The 16,260-nt window shown below is 39.9% G+C and overlaps 1 protein-coding gene across 5 annotated transcripts in view; it reads right to left on the bottom strand.

The window, feature by feature from the left end:
• Positions 1-784: 784 nt before the first annotated feature.
• Positions 785-16,260, bottom strand: part of VCAN (versican) — a 96,924-nt gene continuing 81,448 nt past the window's right edge. For all 5 annotated transcript variants that reach the window (XM_014886525.2, XM_014886526.2, XM_088157221.1 and 2 more), the window contains 4 exons: positions 15,882-15,964; positions 3,604-3,748; positions 2,923-3,105; positions 785-2,094 (listed from right to left, as the gene is read on the bottom strand). In XM_014886525.2, coding sequence (XP_014742011.2) covers positions 1,964-2,094; positions 2,923-3,105; positions 3,604-3,748; positions 15,882-15,964 — 542 coding nt within the window. In that variant the 3' untranslated portion in view covers positions 785-1,963. The remainder of the gene's footprint in view (positions 2,095-2,922; positions 3,106-3,603; positions 3,749-15,881; positions 15,965-16,260) is intronic.

Raw genomic sequence — 16,260 nt, 5'->3', positions numbered from 1 at the left:
ACCAGCCAACTTGCCACAAGGGTGGGGAGCAGCCTCTGCCATTGCTCAGGGTCAGGGGATGATGTCTGAACTCTGGGTTCAGCTCCCAGGGAGCTGTGGCAAGGTCACTCCATGGGCAGCTCTGCCACGTTGGCTGGCTTTCAATTCTTCTCCTTTCCCTCTCAGATTTTTGTTTTTCCCCATCACAACCCCACGGGGACACAGAGGCGTAAACCTCGCGCCTCGTGTGTGTGTGTGTTTCTCATGTTACTTTAAACATCCTAAGGAACTTACTTAATTTTCATGGGTTTTTTTAAATTTTTATTACTTTTTTCCTTTTTTTAGATTTTTTTTTTTTCCTTCCTTTTTAAATGTCCCGTGCCCAAAGGTGTGCAAGGCACTTTGCAGGAATGACAGTCCTTTCCGCGGAGAGGCCGTTTCAAACGTCACCTCCCGCACTCACTGTACACTTCAAAGGTCAGTGGTGGCACTGACCAGGGCAAGAAATCACAACAGAAAACTCCTACGCACACACTGCACCAAACTACAACCTAGAACCACTCTGTGCACACACTTCTTCAGAGAAAGCCAAGATCCTGATTCTTCTGTAGGTCACGCACAGTTCTCACCCATCTAGCCGCAAACAAATGATCCTGTTTAGCAGGAATTTTTTGTTCTCCGGGGAAAAAGAGCAAGCTGAACTGAAGGATGGTTCCAAAAGTGGAGCTCAGGGGCTAATACTGCGCTGGTGAGCTCTTTGAATCTTCTTTGTATGGGTAAAATAACATCCAATAAATTAAATCAGTATGGCTTACTTCATTTATTTATGTACGCTTCACAGCTGCAGCATTCATACACAAACATTCATTACTTTATAAAAAGATTAAAAAATGGTTATATATACAAAATTATTTACTTTTTTGATTTTTGTTTGTTTTCTACAAAAAAAAAATCCCCCAAACACCAGGTCTACCTCCATTTTAGAATGCAGAGACCTGTAATATAGACCTTGTGGTTAATATCGTGAAAGTAATTTTTTTTCCTTTTCTCCTTTTCTTTATTCTCAAAAAAAAAAAAAAAAAAAAAAAAAAAAAAAAAAAAAAAAGTGGCCCTGGTTGATAAAGTTAATGTATTAGCACTTGGAATTTTACAGGCTCTCCTTGTTATACACAACTCCTCCACGCAGTCCTTTCTCACATGTGCTGAAGCTGGAATGGAGAGCAGGAAAAACGTTCCCTATTGCAGTCCCTAGTTCATGCTCCATGCCACTTTTATGTGCTCTGTCTCAACTTTTCATCTCATGGGACACAGACTGTACCTTGGGTAGGAATTGGCACAGTTCCCACTTAAAAATAAAAGCTTAAAAAAAAAAAAAAAAAAGTCATGTCACTTATGTGTTTATCTTCACCTGATAATTGCAAATTTCAGTCAGTGAAGTCTTTATTTCAACCATTTCCAGCCTAGGTAAACAACACAGAAACAATGTCATAAATGACTGAAGACCTCTGAGGCCGTTCTAACCATAAATATGCCTGAAATTAGTGTGACTTTTCATTTTATATACAGGATTTTAAAAACAACACACAGTCAAACAACATTAAAATCATCTTATTTACATTTTCATTGGTGCTAAAATTGAGCTGCTTAAATATTGCAGAAGGCTGGTACATATCATAAAATGGTCCACACCGATGGCATATAGAAAACTAATAATCTTTATAGGCTGGAAATGGTTTCCTTTTATCCCCATAAGCACTTCTCCTCTTTTTTTATTTATTTCTTAAATTTTCTGATAAACACCGTAATTTTCGGGTTTTTTTTTTTCAAAAAAAATTTTTTTTTTCTTTTTTGCAAAACGCGTCGTGAATACTGCAGTCCATAGTTTCAAAACGATTCGATAATACTCCTATAAGTGATAGAAAAAGGCACAGAAAGTTATGACTTTGGCTGAAATGGTGGAAATCCCCAATTCACCATTTAGCTCTCAGCGCCTCGAGTCCTGCCACGTCCTGATCCAGCGGTGGTAGTGCTTGGAGGAGTTTAACGACGTCCCCTTGCCTGATGAGGAGTGTTTGTAGTAGTATTTCTTAGAGTAAGTCCTTTGGTATGTGGAGGCTGCAGAGAGAAGGGAGGAAAAAAGGGAAATTTGTTTAAAATTAAGCGGTGAACAGGCTGGGTACACTTCGCAACACAATTGCGTCTTCGTTAATTACAGGGTTAACAAATGACTAACTGAAGCTGGCAGTGTTACAGGCATACACACAGTTTCAAAAAGAATTGTTAGCATTATTAGGAACCTGTTGATTCTAGGCTTTTCTAACTTTAAAATAATCCTCATGCCTTCTGTAGTGATGCCTTAATATTCTAGCCTTTATATTTTTCATAACCTGTACTGCTTTAGTGTATAACTCTAAACTCCATAGAGTGTTAGTAACTGTCTTCACATTTTCATCAGACAATTCCTCTAAAGCCTGAAATCTAAGGACACCCTACACAGCCTCAAGCCCCAAAAAAGTATAAACAAAAGTGAATTTGGGGGGAAAGCTGAGGGATATGAGTTCATTACCTGAGGCTGTAATTGGACAATTAACCCCTGATGTGTAAATGAAGCAAACTTATAATTGTGTGAAAAACTCATGACCATTGTCCGTCTTGGTTGTAGCCTCTTGAATGTTTTGAACAGCCCAAAGTGTACCTATTGAAGGCCTTTAATAAATACCTGCTCTTATTCTCTTAATTTTTTCTAGCCTCTGCTCTAGATAACTACTCCAAAGCACGAGTAGAAACAAAAGAGGAAAATTTCCATTTCCTCCGGTTTCGCAAGCTTGGTGTTTATCCCCCCATAACTGCTCCTCTCTTAAAACACACATCCATTACTCATTAATCTCAAATCAGCCCGGTGTTTCTGATGTGCTGCTGGCTTTTTGCTTTCAGGGAACTCACGATTCATGCAAGTAATTTTGGGCATGTCCCATCGTCCGTTGCCCTGGCACCGGATGGTCGGGATGTGGCGCTGGATGAAACCATCCTTGCAGTGGTATCTGATGAGGGAGTTGATCTCATAACGGGGCTTCATCTTCCCAAAAGTCTTTGCATTCTCCACCACAGGAGGCTGGCCACAAGCCACTGGAAGGAAGAGAGAGCACCACCCGAAATTTCAGTTTGTGAGCCCAGTTTGAGCTGGGACTGGCCTCTGAGCCCTGACTAAGGGAATTTGGCAAGGGGTCTCGGCTGGACTCCCAAGAGGAACATCCAGACAAGGACAGCAGGATCAGTCTGCCCTGTAGATCTCCAGTCTTGTAAACCAAAACCAGTAGTGATGGAAACTGGAAACTGGCGGATATTGTGGTCAGTATTGCCTTTTTGGTTTAAATTCTAAATGTAAATTCAAGCCAAAAAGTTGGCATACTCACACAAAGAAGTTGCTTTTCAGAAACCTGAAAACCACTGAAGTTACTACAAGCATTCAAGGAAAAAGTCCTTTTTTCAGGACTCTATGTATTATCCTCAATGACAAGCTGTTCAAAAAGTAGAAACTTTTTGAAAACAAGGTCCAAAGAACATGGTAAAAAGCATTGAATGGCAATTCAGCAAATTCTGCTTTTGTAACTGCAAAGTTTGTACCTGTTCCTTTCTTGCAGGTATAGGTAAGGTGGTAATTGCAGGGGACATCATTCCACTGCCCATTCTCATGCCAGATTATAACAACACAGTCCTCTCCAGCAGAAAAGAAGCTGTCTGGCTGGTTTGGTCTCCAGTTCTCATATTGCTGCAGAAAACAAAAGCAAAACCATCATTCCCAGTGCAGGAGAATATTTACCTCAACAAAAGAGCACGTGATATCACCTGTGGTGAAAAGCAATCTCAACTGTTTGATTCAGGCTGCTAAGCATGGGCTAAACAAAGATTTATAGATTTATAATATCCTCCCATTATATTAAAGATTATCTCAAGGGGAAAAAATATTCTGGTCTAACTTCTCATTTACTGTAAACTGATGTCAGGTGAACAAAACAAAGAGACACAAGCAAAACTGGATCCTAAGTGTGTCAAAAAGCCCACTCTTTCCTACATAAATGTCATGAAGTAGAATGCAAGAAAATAGTGTAAATAGTCCATGACCCTCATTAGTGCACATCTACTAAGTGAGAAATTACAGACTAACTTCCCAGACATGGATTATTTACGACATATTTATTATTTATTACTTCATTCAGTTAATTAAGTCATTTCACAGGATGACATGCAGAATTAGGTACAAGTGGGAGAGTCAGAATGTGGCCCCCCAAAACCACTGGAGATTGGTGTTTCCACTAAAAATGCTAGGTGGCAGACTGAGCCCAGACAGCAGCCTCTCAGCTTTAGAAATAAATGGTGATTCAAATTCTGCCCTCTGTTGAAAAACCAGCCTCAAACATCTATGAAAATATGTGAATAAAAGCAGAAAGTGCTTCAAAACGCACTGCTTTTAGAAGTAGAAATATGTTTTTTGGGTACGTGCCCAACAAACAAACTCAGAAAAGAACCTTCAAATGGCTGTGAAATACCAGCACAATGTCAATTTTGGATGAAAATTCGGGAGGATTCAGTCTGTTTTTACAATCAATCAGCAGGAGAAGTAGCAACACTTTATTTTTGATTGAAACTTGTGCAGAAGTTCTTGTCAGGGGACATACAGCCTCCTGTCCTGGCAGCCAGCAGAGGTGGGATAATCCCTCACCTTGCTCCCAAACAAAGCATAGGAATCTTGACATTTTCATAATCTTATGTCAAGAAAAGTGAGAGAATATTTGGAAACCACTCCTAACGATTTTTGCTGGGATTTCTGTTGTGTCACTCCAGGAAGAATTTAAGGAAGGATAAAAATAGATATCTGTAAGAACTGGAATTCACATAAATGCCAGACATTAACCAGGCAGCTAGCCCCTTGTATGGGCAAAATGACACAGTTCCTGCAGTGCTTATATTTTCTAAGTGCTTACATCTTTCTGACTAGAGCTGGCCCGTATAAATGTCAGAGAAGTTTAGCTTTCTATTTTCTTTACTTTGTGAAATAACCCCTCTTCACTGCCTGGGTGAAGACATTTTAGAAATAAAGTTAACATACCCCACACAAGTAGTATTTACCTTACAATGAATCAAACTATGAAAGGAAAATGAGTTAAATACTTAACCTTTTCCTACCACGTGTCATCTTACCCATCACGGGTTTTAAATATCCAGGCATTTTAACCAGCACAGTCTGAATAAATTGGTTCTGCACTGAATTTATTACCCCTAATAAAACATCGCCCTTTTCATCCAGAATTAAATTAACTCCATCTCAACTTTTCAGTGTTTAACAGTCCTAAATTACAGTGCACACCAACTCATTTACTCGAGTCTAGGATCCATTAACTTTCAAGAACGTGTGCATAGACACGCACAAAAATTAAAGAAAACTGCAAGGTCAGTGGCAGAAAGTTTCATCAATAACGTCCTGAGAGCCAAGGAAAGATTTCAACAAGCCTTGAAGCTGCTTCTAATGGAAATGATACTGCAGAGCTGCTTGCTTCCATAGGGATGAGAGTGTGGGAATGGGGGACATTTAGTGGCTATTGGGGGTGTGTGAGCTGGAGGTGCTCAGCTGCCTGCCAGCTCCCACTCTCAGCACACAGGCTCCATATGCTCTTACTTGCCTTGCCAGAATGACTCCAAAATTTGTGTTTGCTTAGCTGGCAGGGCTGCTAGTGTAGTGGCAAAGTGTTACAGCTAGGCCCTGTGGTTTGTCCAAGAATGTCTGATATCCTCCAGCATGACTTGCTGTTACCTCACATCTGATATCGTCATTGCACAGATTTATTTTGGCTGAGGAGCTCTGATTTTGCCTGGGTCTGGTGCCAGAATTGCTTAGCAGAGGAAGTTCCAGACTGCTGAATTGCTTTATTAGGTCTCCACCCAGTCCCTCTGTAGTTTTTCAATTCCTTATTTAGACACCGATAATGGGACAATGATACAAGGAGATTCTCACAGTTTGAGTGGAACAGGCTACTCGACAAATGAACGAATATTTTGCTTTTCTTTTATGGATTAGATCTTTGCACGAGCATAGGCATGAATCTGGTTTTCACTAGTGTAGATCTGGGTGACTGCACTGTCTCCAGTAAACCTCTGTCAGCAAAACATTAATGGGAAAAAACCTTTGGCAATGCTCTTAGACTTATCATTCATAAGACAAAACCTAAACAGAATCAAATGTTTAGTGAATACGTGGAAGAAAAGCTGCTGTAATGTTTTCAGTCCTTAACAGAAACATTGACACTGGGTGATTGCACAGAGTGACCTAAAAACCATCACTACTTTTTCTCTGCATTAAAACGCAAAGCACTTCCAGAATGCACATTTCTGGACATATAATCTTAATTATGTGCAGGACTCAAAATGTACTTCAGAAGAGGTTTGGCTGGCCACATTTTCCTCCAGCTGAGGTGGCTGCAGAGAGGGAAGTCCAGAGCAATCACAGAATCTCACAATGGTTTGGGTTGAAAGGAACCTTTAAAATCATCCAGTCCCACCCCCTGTGATGGGCAGGGACACTTTCCACTAGACCAGGTTCCTCCAAGCCCCAGTGTCCAACTGATGAAAACTGGAGTTTATACTCTTTATGCTTTCAATTAAATAATTAGCAATAATTAGTTAATCTTGCTTGTACTTTTTTTTGTTTTATTGTTGAAATCAAGGCCTTCTCTGTCACATTGGATTTATTTGTTCTGGCTTTCTCTGCTAAAAGGCCCAGAAAATTTTCCTGCAGAGTGTGGATGGTCCATGATTTAGAGCTGGAGCTGAGTTCTGATTCAGCTCTTCAGGCTTCCTACATGGCACTAGATAATGCACTTGGCTGGCCACTCACAGCCCATAAAACAGGGAAAATGTATTCTCTTGCCTCACAGGAGGAGTTTGGATATGATGGCTTCAAAAGCCCATGAGGATATTTTATTAAGTTCCACATTTTTGGGGAGGATTTCCTTACATGGCACTGCATAAACTCACAGTCCTGTTGGGTGGCAGACTGACTTGCCACATGAAACGAGCTAAAATATAGCAAGGGCTGTAAAGCACAAAACTTTATTAGCCAGTCACTATCTATCCTCAATCAGATGGCTGCTAATTAAACAGAGGGAGCATAATCTTCCCATCACGGAGAGGACCCTACCTCATGGGAGATTTGTTAATTAAATTCTCAGATAAGCAGCCTTTCCTGATGGGCTCATTGCTTCACTAATGGGTAATCCACTCAGCTCTTTCAGGTGCTTGCACTGCCCAGGTGAATGCAGGGGTGTCTCACCTTTGAGACACTCCTTTGGAAATTTCAGCCCTTCCTTGACCTTCAAAAGGCTCATCAAGTGCCTGAGATCAATCACTCGGATATTGTATTCCAAAATAGCCAACAAGCATTGTGTTTAACACAGCACAATAAAAAAACCAACAAAACTTTACTGCTTGACCTCGGTATTGTGTAAAGGCCAGTAATCTTCTGCACATGACTGAATCTGGGAAATAATTTACTTGAAATACATCTATTTAGATTTATAGGTTAAGGCTTTTACTTCTGGGGAAAGGAAACAAGTTTTCAGCATGTTTAAGTAAGCCGCCTTTACAAATCTGTCTTGGCACTTTTCGTGATTCTTATTTTCTTTCGTTCTGGCTACTTCCCTATCTGATTCCTCTTTAATGCAAGACTAATGAGGCAAATTAAAGAAAAAACAACAATGGAAGAGGTAGGGACTGGCTGATTGGATATTTTTTGTGCCATTTCATCTGAAAGTGAAGCAACATTTCCTGCCTGGTATTTATCACTAAGCAGAAACCACCACTGCAAACGTTACTATCACCCTTTTCTTCTCCTGCCATAGCTCTGATAAGAACAGGAATACACTTTTCTTTCTTTTATTTTTCTTTCCAACACAATTGCAGACAAAGTCTCAGAAATCTTTATCAGGAAAGGCCCTGAATGAGTCCCTCACTGTGGGGGTTGTTGTAATTGGACGGCTTAAACAAAAATTACATCTCACTTTCAGTGAGTCTCGAGAATTACTCGGTGGCTGAACTTCAGCAAGATCAGCACGAGGTTACAATGAGCACATGCATCAGTGCAGGAAACCCTCATGTGTGACTCATGCTGCTGTACAGCACTGATGCTGTTACAGGAGACACTTGGGAAGCTGAAACTGGATTGCATTTCTTTTCCATAGGGAAAAAAAAATCAGATTTTTGTGAAGATTTGGCAGTGTATGAAATACTTCCATTAAGGTCGCCTAGTATTTAAATGCATTTTCACATGGGAAAGACAATAAGATATCCTATAGTGCAGGCTCTGTTCCACTAAAATTCCCTCCAGCCCTGCAAAGGGTTTTTCTGTTTAATTTTATAAATGGAAGCAGTCTGACAGAACTCACCAAAAGTGTTCTTGAGTTTAAAAACTCCATTCACGGAGGGCTTAAGCACACACCTTGATTTAAAGGCATGGGTCACGCCTTAAGGGGGACCATCACAGGGAGGATCACTTACAGGATTCAGACAGATGTTAAAATAATTGCCTGAAGGAAGGACCAAGTGTGTGCATAAATCTTTGCTGGGACAAACTCAAATCAATTTGAGTATTTAAACCTATCTACAAGCACACACAAAATAATCACATGTTGTGATCCTGATTTTTTTTTTTTTTTTAAGTTCTGGTTGAATGCCTTCCCTTTAGCTCCTATCTGAGTTTTATTTCATAGGATTTGGGAAACTGGGAGGGTTTGGACCAGGCAGGAACACAACACTCCCCATGAGTGAGCCACACTGTGAGCAAGACAAACTCCCAGGAGGAGCTTTGCTAAATACTTCTGCAAAAGATTTCACTTGCAGGGGTTGGGGTTTTTTGGTAAAAGAGAGATGGAATGTTTTGAGAAACTTTTTGAGTCCTGTGCAGCAGCTTGCAAAAAAGAAAGGGACTCTGGAAAACATAAATTCGTGTGCATCTATGGTTATCCACAAGAAGTGACTGCAGACTGAATAAGCAGGAAGAGCTCTGCAAAAAGAGATTATTTGAGAAAGAAATCTAATGAATTGAAACTCAACCAATGGAAAAAAGGCTACCTGACGAAATTGAAACATAAAAGCACCGTCAGTCCTATAGTTTTGGGAATAAACGATTGTATGGTGGAGCAGATAACTAGCTCTGGGATGTTTTTAAAAACAGCACCACAGAATGACAGTTTTTCCGTGAAAAGCAGAAAACGGTGAGTGTGGCAGTGAAACCCCACTAGGTGACGCTGTCTACTTGCTCCAAAATTATAATTATTCAGAAAAGAAACTTCTTTCATTAACTCTTTCAAAGCTAAATGAAGACGTGGACTCTTATCTGTTCTTTACCATGTTTGGTTTTTTGGTTTTTGGGGGGGTTTTTTTCAGAATATTAGCTTTCATCACAGACTGTACAGTCCAATGTTGCAGGCTCTTACAAGTCACTTTAGCAGCTGAGAAATCATGTTAAAAATGAATGGCAAAGAATGTAGGGTGGTAAGTGCTGGTCTGGTGTAATTCATGTTTGTTTTGGAGTCACATTGACATGAATATATATTAGCAGAGTCATGCAAATTGTGTGGGGTGTGATTTAATCTTTTTGTGCTACCAGGAGAGCCACCGGGGTAAAAAAAAAAAAAAAAAAAAAAAAAAAAAGGAAAATCCTGCACTTTGTCAACAATTACTGCAGGTTTGAAGCTGTCCAAGAATTTTAGCCCAGAGTAACGAGTAATTTCAGCCCAGCAGTAACAAGTCTCTGAAAGTAATTGCTGACCCCCCTGGTAAAAACAAGACAAAACCCCACTTTGTCCAAGAGGCCCTCGTTACAACATCCTGAGCCAAAAATATACCTGTCATTAATAACATTATATAGCTCTCCTCCATTTAAACGTGGGTCAAATGAGCATCTTAAAAAGAGGCCGTAATGACTGACTGCAGCACAGAACCAAAACATTGGGTAGGTTTAAAATCTCCTTCTCCAAGGATCCTGTGGGACATGGGCACAATGAGCTTTTTGTTTGCAGCTGACTACAGCACTTTTTTAGTTTGTTTGCTTTACTTATCCCTCAGAGGCAGGCTCCTTCACTACAATACTCCACGCCTTTTGAAGGTTTTGGGTTTGTTTTATTTTTTCTGTGTGTGTGTGTTTGTGTGTGTGCTCAATGAAGTTACTCTTTCTGAGAGGGGTGCAGTTACAGATTTGCTCAAGTTAAAGCCTTCTGATTCACTGACGAATAAAGGTAGGAAAAGAGAGGGCTTTGTTTTTGCCAGAATTAAGTTTCTGGGATGCTTTCCTTTTGGTTTTTGGTTTTTTTTTTCCTTTTTTTTTCTTTTTAAAAATTTTTTAAATTTTTTTTTACTGTAGCTACCTAACACTGACAACCTGAGGAGCCAGAACACAAAGCATAAACACCCCTGTGCTGAAAGGCAGGAAAAACCAAGGCAGGGTCTCTGGACAGCTTTAAAAGTGGCAATATGCCCCGTCCCTTTCCTGGCTGGCAGCATTCTCCCAGTGACAGACAATCTGGCCACAGACGCTGGCCAGCTCCTTATTACAGCACTAATCTTATGTAATGGCAGTGAGCTCACCACCCTACAAAGCACTAATTATCAGCAGCGTTTTCCAGGGGATGTGAATAACCCCCCTCGTGGGGCAGGGGGCCCTAGGCACAGCCCCAAGTTGCTGTATGTGCTTAATCCATAACATGAATAGCTCCAAAGGGCTCCTTGTCTGCTGTGCCTGCTCACAAGGGTCCTTAGCAAACACAAAAGGGGAGCTGCCAAAAGCAACACCAGATTTTTTTCCCCTTTTTTTTCCTTTTTTTTTTCTTTTTTTTTTTTTTTTTTCTGTTTGGATGGGCGTGCTTTACAGCTGTAAAAGTTACCATTCGCACAGCTAAGTGAATTATTTAAATTCTATTTCCCTGGCGTATTTTCAAGCATCCCATTGTGTCCTCTCTCCCTTTGATCAGTTATGAAATGCCTCTGCTGATAATGTAAGTTTTCTTGTTCTGTAGTTTGCATTGCATCACATTTAAAGTATAAAAAGATCCAAGTGGGCAAATTCCTCTGCTCACACAGCTGTGACAGTGTTTGGGCCTTGCTTCCCTCTCCTCCATCACTGTGTCTTTTCCCAAATGTGTTTGTTTTCACTGATTAGAGCCTTACAGATAATTGTGGGATGGTCCTTGATACATGCTTAATAGAGTTGTTCACTGTTAGAGAAATGCTGGGAGAAAAGTCTACAGTACAGTGCAAGAACAATTTAGATTCTGTAATTTTCTAAGTGTAAATAAAGACTACACATAGCCATTTTCATTGCACTGTAGAATGTAAATCAGAGGGAAAATAATGTTCTCCCACACCAAAGCCAACAGAACAGCCCCACAACTACCCTGGACAGAAGAAAAGCAGAGCTATGAAAACATGCTCTGAAAACCACTATATTATTCTCCCCTGCCTCTTGAATCTATCAATGTAATCATACCTGAAACGTCTTGAGCAGAAACTGGCCTGATTTTCAGGAAGCAATGAATAACAAAGCTCCAAAAGAGCCGGGGTGCTGCGAGTTCTCTGAACACACCTCAGGGTCTGCTCTCACCACCGACACTTTTGGGGCAAATTATCTGAAATCAGGGGCCAGGCAGATTTGCCAAAGTTTTCAGCTTCCTGCTGGTCCACACAATCTCAGGTGGTGCTCCCAGGCTTGTGGCAGTGGCCCCTCATCTCCAGCTCTCACTGAATTTGCCCCACACGTGAGGATCCTGAAAGGAAACCCACTTTTGGTGCTGCCCTAACACAGCAGCTCCTTCCCCTTCATATAAAAAAGGAAAGGTCCAACAACTTCTTGACCTTCATATATACATATATATATATATATATAAAGATGTTGTTGTTCTTGCCCAAAAATTGATTTCTTGTGTAGCTCATCAGCTCCAGAACATGAATTCCACTTCTCCCAGCCAACAGAACTACTGAAAAGTTCTTTCTTTCAAAAATAGAAAAATAAATAAATAAGAGGAATTTTAAAAGAAAAAAAAAAAAAGGAGAGAGCATGGACAAAATGTAGATGAGAAAAGATTTCTCCCTGCCAGCCAGATACAGCAACAGCAAATCAGAAAGAAACAGATACATGTGAGCAGCCACTGGATCCCACTGCTTACTGTAATTATACCCTATTTTATTCTGCTCATTGGACAATGTGCCCTAAGCTTAGCCAAGGAGCACTTTGAAGATAAGTTCTGGCCTTAGCCAAGAAGATTCCAATTTGTTTTTTAAAGAAAAAAATCAAAAAAGAAAGGCAAATATAAGCAAATTCATCTGGCCAAAAAAAAAAATCCTGTAATGACAGACCTGAAAACCATTTTCTTTATGGAAAGTGCTACCTGGGCTGACAATTAAACTTTGGGGCATGAGAGGTGGGGGGCAACCACTTTAATTCAAGTAATTTTTCTTTTCTCAAGCCCAGTCTGTGTTTGGGTTGCAGTGGGTACAACAAGCTGAAAATGTGTGTTGTACCAGCAGATGGTGAGGCTTTATCTGCACAACTGTGTCATTTTGCCTGAAAGGCAGGAAACTCCTAACTGGTTTTGAATTAAAACCACTTTACAGTTAAGAAATAAACTTGCCAAAACCCCCTGTGGATCAAAAAGCCTCCTCAAATTCTCTATTCAGGAGCAGAACCTCTAATATTGTGATTTAGGAGTGGTCCTGTTTCTATTTTATTAGGATAATTTTTCTCGTCCTAAAAGGTTGTGGGGTTTTTTTTTAATGGAAAACAGGCAGACTCAATGCAAATAGGGACAAAAGCCATGTGGGCCAAGAAGATTTAAATACTATTTCTTGCTTTCTCACTGAATTTGAGTGTACTGGCTTCATTATTCAAGACATCAATTCCTCCAGGAATTCTGAGAGCCAGAGTGTGAATTTACCATATCATTCTTCATCTTTTCCCAAACTTGCTTACTGGCATCGTTTTTCCAAGTTCAGCATAAATTCCAGTTCAAGCACAAGAAATGTGCACAGGCATACAAGGTTTTTGGGTTTTTTTTGACTACTGCTGCTGGTTTTGCTGAATTGTTAGCAGAGAGTATTTTCTACAGGGGTGAAAAAGGAAGAATTCCAAGGTATCAAAAGTGGCTGACTAGACTTAGTCCATTATTAGGCACTTTTTCAGAAGGGCTGAGAGCCTGTCAAGGCTACTTTGGGTTCAGTGTAGGTTTTCCAGTAAGAACCTTCATTCTGTATTCTCATTTACATGCTTTGCCCAAATATCATGTTTAATGGTGGCTGGCTCTTGGCCTCATTTAAAAAAAAAAATCTGGAGAAACACAACTTGTCAGAGACTGAAAATGTCAAAAAATTAATGATTTCCTTCCATTGAACCCATTGGTTGGAAAACATTTTAGGTGCAAAGAAAGAAAAAAAAAAAAAAGGTATTTTATCCCTTTTCCCAAAATTGCCAATAAAATATCTGGCAAAAGAGTTGCTGTCAGTGTGCTGCATATTTCTGTTGGTTTCCTTATGTTGGTGGGAAATGAGTACCAAAGTAATATAAACCTTTTTCTGTGTCTCCAGTAGTGGAGCTTGAGTTTCAAGCATACCCAGTTCCCAGTTCTAGGGGCTTGTTTTTGTTTAGAAACAAAATTCATGTGAAAGAGAAAGTTGTCACCCACAACATGCCTTGATGTTGTTGTTCTTGTTGTTAATTTGCTTTTTCTTTTAAGTCTACGAAGCATCAGAACTGTTAGGGGTTTATTTTTAATCCATAAAACCTCATAAAGTCAAGCAAGCATGATTTTTTGGATTGAACCAAGCTGCTATTGGAGAAAATTCAAAGAAGTATCAAGATAAAGATGAATGTGCACCACTCGTAGCTGCACAGTCACTTTTCTGATAGTATCTCCAAGAAAACTGATATCAGGGGGATCCCCAGCATGCTTGACAAATTTTTCCCCATGCCAGTCATGCTGGATAGAACTGTGGATAGATATAATTTTTTGGAGAGTGCATAGAGCTGGGAAATAAATTTAGAAATCTGAACATAGATGCACCCTGATACACAAAATATGTCAAGGCTAATTAAATTTTGGCTATAGGCAGGAGCCACCTCTAAACTCAGAAATTCGATTTAGAACCTGAGTATTGGTGTAAAAATGCTGACTTTTTTATTACCACAAATTATGCTAATGCATTTAAAGCCATAAAGAATTCTGCTTACCTGCACACACATAAAAGAGGCAAATTTTCTACCTGCATTGTATTTAAATTCACTTCAATTTTAGGGAAAATAGATTGGATGCATATATTTCATTATGTTATCATTCCTATTAATTACTAGAGAAGTAATAAATCACTGTAACAACAAGAGTGGTTAGAAAGTATGAGAAATAAGTTAAAAGCCAGGGAAAAAGTGACAAATGAGGCAGCTGCTCAGAACCATGGGATCCAGAAACCATATGGAATAAGTTATAAGGAAAATCTATTGAAGCAATGAACATAAATGATTTCAAGAGACACCTAAATTGTTTCCGAAGGAAGAGACAGGGGGAAGTTGTTAAAAATGAAAGAAAAATAAGGTGGAAAAAAAGATCAATCAAAAGAGAAATCTGTTGGACAGATGGTACAACTCTGTTCCTAGAATATCTTAATTTCTTAAAATTGAAAATTACAGTAAAAATATAATGCCCCAGGTCAGTAGCCTGAATTTAAAAAAAAAAAAAAAAGGGTCTCAGCTCTAATTTTAATTTCCTCAAAATCATAGAATCATAAAATGTTTTGGATTGGGAGGGACCATGGGATCACCAATGGATGCCTTACAACAGAAAGCTTCACTACCCCTCTTTGCTGTCACCTGCCACACACAGCCATGTCCCCAAGAAATGTCTCATTTTTAAGCCACTCCAGAGCACTTTAAGGCTCTGGTTATTTACATGAAATGGCAATAAATGAACCCTGCCTTGCCCCAGGTGTCTTCCTACACCAGCAGCAGCCACACAGTCTGCAGCAACAACAGGTGTGTCCAGATGCTCTTTGATTTAAAAGTTCACAACTGGAAGGAAGAAAAAAAATAACCAGTTTGGGCTTTTTTCTTAATGTAATGCTCTTCACTGGGTGCTCAACAGCAAATAAATCACCTGTTCTTCCTACAGAGGAGACTGTTCTGAATGGGGAGGAGTTTGACCATTTCCTATGCCCATCAGCTCTTTGATTTAGGTTTGTTGATGGTGGGTGAATATATTTTCCCTGTCCTGCTGATTTTCCTTTTTGTTTCAAGCCAGCAAGAGGTATCAACATCATCTTAAAATTTTATGGGTAAATTATGGGTTACAGGCCTCCTGAACCAGCTAAGGATGGCTGCTGCAGGGCTGGCTCCAGAAATACTTGTGAGGCTCCTCTGTGCACCCCAGAGACCCAGCAAAGGCAAGAGCTTGAATGCCAGATCATCCCCCAAAAATGCATCCTGGTGAGTGAGGAGGATTGCCACACACGGCCTTGTGCAAGCCAAGATCACAAACCAGCTCCAGCACAGACCCTTAAATTACCACAGCCTCAGATTTTTGGGCATTCCTATTTGAAACCTCCGAGAGTTCCCACACATACAATAACAGGAACTAAGAACAAGACCTTGGAGCTAAACCACAAAATATTAGGTGTCCCAAAATGAATTTACTGCCTGTTTGCTTGGGTCCATATTTAGTGACAGAAGGGGTTTTGGCTGGTTTTTTTGTTTGGGTTTTGGGTCTGTTGTTTTTTTTTTTTTTTTTTTTAAATGCAGCTTCCCCGTTGCTGGTGGGAATTTGATAAGCCACCACAAAACGAAATGAGGGAGTGATTTCAGCTTGAAGGCATCTTACCAGTGGGCTACCATCAGTCCAGCGGAAATCACGCTCAAACATCTTGTCATTGAGGCCAATCCACTGGTAGTCATGGCCAATACCTAGGGAACCAGAAGGGCATTTTATTAACCTTCCCATAAATGGAAGACATTCCACCAAAGAAAATAATTTTATGCAGAATGAATCAGACGTCCTGTTCTTATTCTGCTCTTTGTGCTAATGACTGGTTTAGAGGCTCTTTTTCAGCTTTTTGGCTTTAATTTGGGATGTGTATAAAAATGCAGATTCTCATCTAACAGTTTTAAATGACCTTGTCTTTTCACTCCCAGTGATGTCTACCAAGGCAAAGAGAATTAATTTTCTACCTGAAACATATGAAGGGAAGAAAAAGAAAAAA

The sequence above is a fragment of the Sturnus vulgaris genome, chromosome Z (genome assembly GCF_052056855.1).
Source record: "Sturnus vulgaris isolate bStuVul1 chromosome Z, bStuVul1.hap1, whole genome shotgun sequence".
NCBI lineage: Eukaryota > Metazoa > Chordata > Aves > Passeriformes > Sturnidae > Sturnus > Sturnus vulgaris.
The sequence above is the reverse complement of the archived record's forward strand: the minus strand, read 5'-3'. Positions and strand labels throughout refer to the sequence as shown.